Source organism: Calidris pugnax, unplaced genomic scaffold, assembly GCF_001431845.1.
Source record: "Calidris pugnax isolate Ruff unplaced genomic scaffold, ASM143184v1 scaffold138, whole genome shotgun sequence".
Classification (NCBI taxonomy): Eukaryota; Metazoa; Chordata; class Aves; order Charadriiformes; family Scolopacidae; genus Calidris; species Calidris pugnax.
In genome coordinates, this window is record NW_015090858.1 from 947,171 (window position 1) to 953,170 (window position 6,000).

Consider the following 6,000-nt stretch of genomic DNA (forward strand, 5'->3'; position numbering starts at 1 on the left):
GATATTTTCTTGGTGACAGTCTGTTTCTCTAGTGTAACTTCAAATGTTTAATATTTGTTACATATCCTATTGCATCTTGAAATTGCTTTACCGATATTAGCATTTTTCAAAGCTGACATTTTGCTGATCTTTGAACTGCTCTTAAGGTCCTCAGAAATATTCCAAATTCTATAGAGATTAATCTCTGCTTCCCCCAGCAAAGTTCTTAACTAGTTATTATGCATAATATTTGAGTTGCCATCTCTTCAGGAAAGTACACTACCTTCAAAAATAATTAGGCATAAGGTTTAAAAACCTAGAGTAACTGCTCAGTCTTATTCATGAAAACAAAAATGTCCCGGTTTAGACCAAAGTGTTGGAGTTGAAATGTGTCCAGTTGTTTCAGTGTTGAAAAGGTTTTTGATGCACTTGCCCATAGCAGAGTATCTTAGATAAGGTGAAATGTACTGTTAGTAGAATTATTTTTTTTTAATTTTATGTTATTTTTCTTTCTATTCTCCTCAATATCAAGGAACAATCTTTTTTTGAATAAACATAGCAACTTCTGTAAGGCCATCACAAATTATTATGTTGTTATTGTTGTGTTATGTGAGAAATATCCTTTGTCAATGGTTGCAACCAGTTTTTCTAACTATATTTTGTCCTATCTAATTTGTGTAACTGCCTTGGTAGCTTACCTTAACCCTCCGAGGATCAGTGCAATTAAGGTGATGCTATTTCTTTTTAGCTATTGCCTTTAAATTATGTCAATTTAAGTAAATATTAGAGTGTGAAGTAGTAATAGCATAATAGTTGTTGGGTGATATTCAATATAGTCCTTACTAAACTCCCAAACACATGAAAAAACATCAAACTGGAGAGTTGCAAACTCTCCTGCAAGAGGTTTGTTTTTTTTAAACCTTCTCAATATTCAAAGTACCCCACCAAGATCACTGCTGTTCCTGGGATTCCAAATCAAAGCATCCAAAACTTCACTGAGTAGCAGAATCTATTAGATTAATGATGATGATGCTTGATGGGAGGGCACAGGGAGAGACTGACTTTCTTTTCATAATTATAAAGATGGTGGTCTTAGAGGAACTGACAAGTTTTCATTAAGTTCTCTGGTGGCAGTTCAGTGTGCAGCGACTCAGGCCCTCCCAGATCATTATGAACTCACCTTCTTCTTTGGCCGCTTCCAAGCTTGACTCCTTTTCAGGTTTTGTGGCTGAAGTGACAGCTGTACCTCACCAAACCTGCTGCTGTAAGCGCTCACGGCCTGAGTCACCGTGGCAGAAAATGTCCAGGAATTGGTGGTGGGCATCGTTGGCAGTACAGCTCATCAGCTGCCCAGAGGAACGGGCTTGGGGAACTGTAAAGTGGTTGTTCAGCATCAAAATAACACTAGTCCAGTTACTAGACTACAGAAAGTATTTTAAGGATTTCATACAAATGACAAACAACAAAGTATTCGATTTACCAGAAATGATTGTTAGTGGCTCCCTGAAGTCTGACAGAAATACACTAATAAATCTTCCATTCAGGAAAGTGCTTAAGGACAAGCGTAAGAGCTATTGAAGTCAGTGAGACTTAAGCAAGTGCGTAAGTTCTTGGCACCCGGGGAATAAACAGCTGAACTAGGATCTCAAGGCACTTCAGTTTCATTTAATTCAACTTCATGCCTCAAATGTTCTAAGAAAAGATCTCTGTGTAATGTATTGTTTTCAGATGGTGTGCTTACGGGAGAGAGAGCAGCGAATACTTGGCCTTCATTTCATTGGCCCAAATGCAGGAGAAGTTATTCAAGGATTTGCTCTTGGAATCAAGTAAGTACAAAAGAATGTCTCTAGCTTCTAAAGCCTGCTTTTTAAGTTTTTGTAAGATTATAAAAGATAGCTGCCTAGTTTTGGCAACACTATAAAGAATCCATGCTTTTTGTTACTTTTATGTAGTATTGCACATATTTTCACTAAAAATACTGCAGTTCTTCATTAAGATGTACTGGATTTAGTTACTGTAATACTGGATATAGTTAAGGAACAACTGAGGAAAGTATATTGTTGGCTTCGTATAGTTAAAGCAAAAAACAAAATTGTGCATTAACTCACTAATGTTAGTTTTCTCAAAGTGTAGCTGCTTCTGCATTCTGTGCACAGGATGGGAGATCACTGTGGAGTTTTGCAAATCATTTCTTTAAAAGGATACTTGTGTTTTTCATAAAAACCTTTCTTTACACCTGCCAAGCATTTCCGTTCCTAATCTCATCTTTAAATACACGTAGCCGTTGCTTGTCAAAAGCTCAGCAAGAGCTTGCATGAATTTTAGTATTTCTGGAGTATAAGCTAGCCATAATGTGATAAAGTAAAAACCTCCGTAGGGTGATGGGAGAGGGGAGGTACTTTTGTCTGGAGCTGTCTCATAACTGCAGTAAGAAACTTAACCACAGAGGTGAACATTTGTGATCTGATTGGGTTTGAGATTTTGCGCAAATATTCATATAGAAGCCCTCTCTTTGAAGGAGTAAGGATTCTGGGTCCTCTCTGGTTAGATGGAGAATTCCTGCTATTCCTCATGTGCTACAATTATTTTTTATTTGTGTTTTCATTTCCCTTCTTACTGCTGATTCACATCTTCACAAATGTTAATTTGTGTATTTACATTACTTTTAACTCCTCTCTGAGGAAAGTAGGCTGGGACACAAGAAATCACCTCCAAGTATGGTTTTAGTTCATTTTCCTAAGTGTCATCACCATTCGATTGCAGTTTTAGCCTTACAGTTGTGAGTGAGAAGCATAAATGAAAAGCAGAAAGGATTAAGAAGGCAGGACCAAGAAGTATCATGTGAGGAATCTCTTGGAAATCGCTGATTGCAGTATACCCTCAGTGCACACTTTCAACATGTGTTTGTAGTCCATTAATTGCCAGTGGTATAGATTCTAGAACTGCATTTTTTTTTAGGATGTCATTGTTTTGAAGTTTTATCCAAAATAACCAGTGAAGAGGAAGCACATGAAACTGGAGTGCTTTTCTGCCTCGCCTGAGGGAAACGAAAACTTCAGCCACAGTGAGGGGTTTTCAGCAGGTCAGGTTCTTGTATTGGCTTCTATTGTATTTCACAAATCCAGAGCTCTCAGTGAAACACCCATTGTAAGAGCTGCTGTTCTCCTTGGTCAGATGTTAGTATTGCTTCAGCCTCTCCAAAGGATGATTTTCCATTTTCCCACCCTTCTTACTACTCCGGTAACATCTGTGCTCAGCAATGACTTTTTGCTTGTTGGTGCTTTTTTGGATGTGGATGGGAACACCAGAAGACATCTGTGGTGCTCTTCCCTGTGTTTATAGAGGGAGAGAGTGTTATTCCATAGGGAGCTTGAAACAATTCTTAAATTTAGGGCCATTTCAGCTATTCTTACAGCAGGACCTGCCAGGAATAGCAGCTTAAAGGAAAGTCATCAATTCTAAGAACGTTATTGGATACGTAAAGGAATTAAGGAAGTGGGATTTTTGCTCAAGGGTTTTTTGGTGGTGGTGTGTTTTGGTTTGGTTTTTCAAATGAGAGATTTTTTTTCCTCCCACTTATAACATTGATAATTTCAGTGTAAGCACCAGGCTTTCTCTAAGATCATGGAATAAGATTCTGGTATTGTTTCCTTCAGCAGATTCTTGCCAGCAGTTCTAATTAGATTTTCTTTCTCTGTGTGTATGTGTGTGTTTTTCCATCTGGAGTCTCAGTGAAACACACATGTACGTACAAGAAAAGCTGAAGGCTGCAGTTTTGTCGTGTTTTTGCTATAGGCTCTGTGGTGACTTGGGATAAATTGCTTAATTCTCTCTGTCTCAACTCTTCTGACAATTCTTCCCTACCTAACAGTGTAGTGAAGCTGGCGTTTAAATGTTGTTGTGTAGGGGCCTGAGAAATAATAGCATTGTCTGAAGAATAAATGCAACTCCTCTACCCGATCGAATGGAAAAGAGCAGTGTTACTTCAATGTTTTAGGACATTCTACCTGCTTCAGGTGAATAGGGTTTGACTTTGTGGATCTTTTTTTCTTGGTAGATGTGGTGCTACGTATCCTCAGCTCATGAAGACAATTGGCATTCACCCTACCTGTGCTGAAGAAATTACCAAGTTGCACATCACAAAGCGTTCTGGCTTGGATGCAACAGTTACAGGCTGCTGAGGTTAAATACCATCCCTGGAAAGAAGGAAAAAAAAGCACAAAATATATTTGTAAAGAAAAGGGGCACTTAGAGTTGGATCAGCTTTAATGGTTCAAGTTCCAGGAAACTTTCTTGTTCTCCCTGTAGACAGGTTTTTATCATCACTGGACAAGGAAATGGTCCTCACACCATCACGGTTCTAAACCCAAGGCAGTTCCCTGTAACAAATCTCTCTCTTCCCAAGTGCCAACAGCTCTTCTCTTCCTGGGAACTAAGGAATAATCACAGTTTTGTACATGTAAATGTAACTGAAGCCAGTGACATCTGAGGCCATCTACAAATTAAACAGTTGTCAGTTGGGTTTCTCTGTTGGCACGACTGATGGCCAACAGAAGTGTTTCCCATAACGTTCATACAACGGCAGGAGTCGGACAGGGCCTCCCGTAGAATTTTGGGGATGGTGCTTTCTCCGGAGCACTTGGGTATAGCTCATCACCGATCCTAATCTTGGACACTGAGGCTCAGTACTCACTAGTAGAAACACGTTCCCAGAGCATGAAACAATGGGTAAGGAATCATCTTTGGGTTTTTTCTTTAAAATGTAGTACATACAGGAATTTAATAGAAAATCACTTCTCACTGAATGTGCTGCTACTGGATGAATCCCAGTGGATCAGTCAGTGGCAGCCTGCTCATAACGTTATGGTGATGGCTGGGAATGAATGAGCTCAGAGGTGCTAAAGGAAGAGATAAATTTGATGGTGACTTCTCTGCCTACTCTTGAAATTTCTAATTCTGTTCAAATTCAGTTGACGCATCTCACAAATTACTGCTTGAACACCATATATTAAGCAGTGCTGACAAGTGGAATCAAAACCACTAATAATCCAACTCATGCAGCATTTTCCGTTTAATGAATGCAGAAATCTGGCTGACACAGTGATATATTTTTTTGGTTTGATTTTAAGATTTCCTCACTGATGAGCTGGATGCTACATCTGAATAGATTTAGGTCTGGCTTTAATAAAATATGTTACTGAAGGGAACTATATTAAACAGTGATCTAGAGAGGAAATGGTCCTGCTCAGAACAGAGAGACAAAATAATTATCTGCAAACTTTTTTTTCCCCACCCCCCGGAGTATTGGCCAGAATAAGAAAGCATTAATCTGTTGCAAATTTCTGCTTATTTTCCTGCTATCCAGAAGGGGGAGATGCTGGCTAATTTCTGGCAATAAAGAAACAGAAATCTGATAGTGAAGCTTCTCTTGCAGAACCCTGTTAAATAAGTATCTTGACAAAGACAAACACAAACCAAACTGCGCTGAATTTCAATCCCAGTTGCAGTGCCCTGTTAAATAAGTATCTTGACAAACACAAACCAAACTGCGCTGAATTTCAATCCCAGTTGCAGTTGCCAACATTTTTGTAGGTATAATCAAATCATTTCTTGCACCCTTTCCAGCAGAGTAGTGCATTGGGAAAAGTGATCAGCCTGAAGTGAAACAAAATGTGTCCTTTTTGCAGTTAATTTAGATCAGTGCTTTTGTGTGTGGAATTGGATGTTTTCGTAGCTGTCCTCCTTGTTGCAGTTTGGAAGAATAACCTGATGATAAGGTATATCTTTGCTGTTTTTTCTTTGTTTATTTCACTGCTACAACGTGTAACATGGACAAATGGTTGGTTTACTTCAAGTGCAAAATCTGGGGTTTTTTACCCTGAGAATTGTACCTGTCAGAGAAACTGTTAGACAAAAGGTGATCAGACCTCCCTGTGATGTAATGGCATTTATCACACTTTCACTGATACTAGAATACTCTATTTTCAAAGATTTGTTCTGATTTGAACAGAAACAAAAGAA

The 6,000-nt window shown here is 38.7% G+C and overlaps 1 protein-coding gene across 1 annotated transcript in view; it reads left to right on the forward strand.

Annotated features, from left to right (window-relative positions):
• Positions 1–5,479, forward strand: part of TXNRD2 (thioredoxin reductase 2) — a 28,769-nt gene extending 23,290 nt beyond the window's left edge. Inside the window, exons 16-17 of the mRNA XM_014943996.1 lie at positions 1,708–1,805; positions 4,037–5,479. Of these exons, the coding sequence (XP_014799482.1) occupies positions 1,708–1,805; positions 4,037–4,160 (222 nt within the window). The 3' untranslated portion in view covers positions 4,161–5,479. The remainder of the gene's footprint in view (positions 1–1,707; positions 1,806–4,036) is intronic.
• The last annotated feature ends 521 nt before the right edge of the window (positions 5,480–6,000 follow it).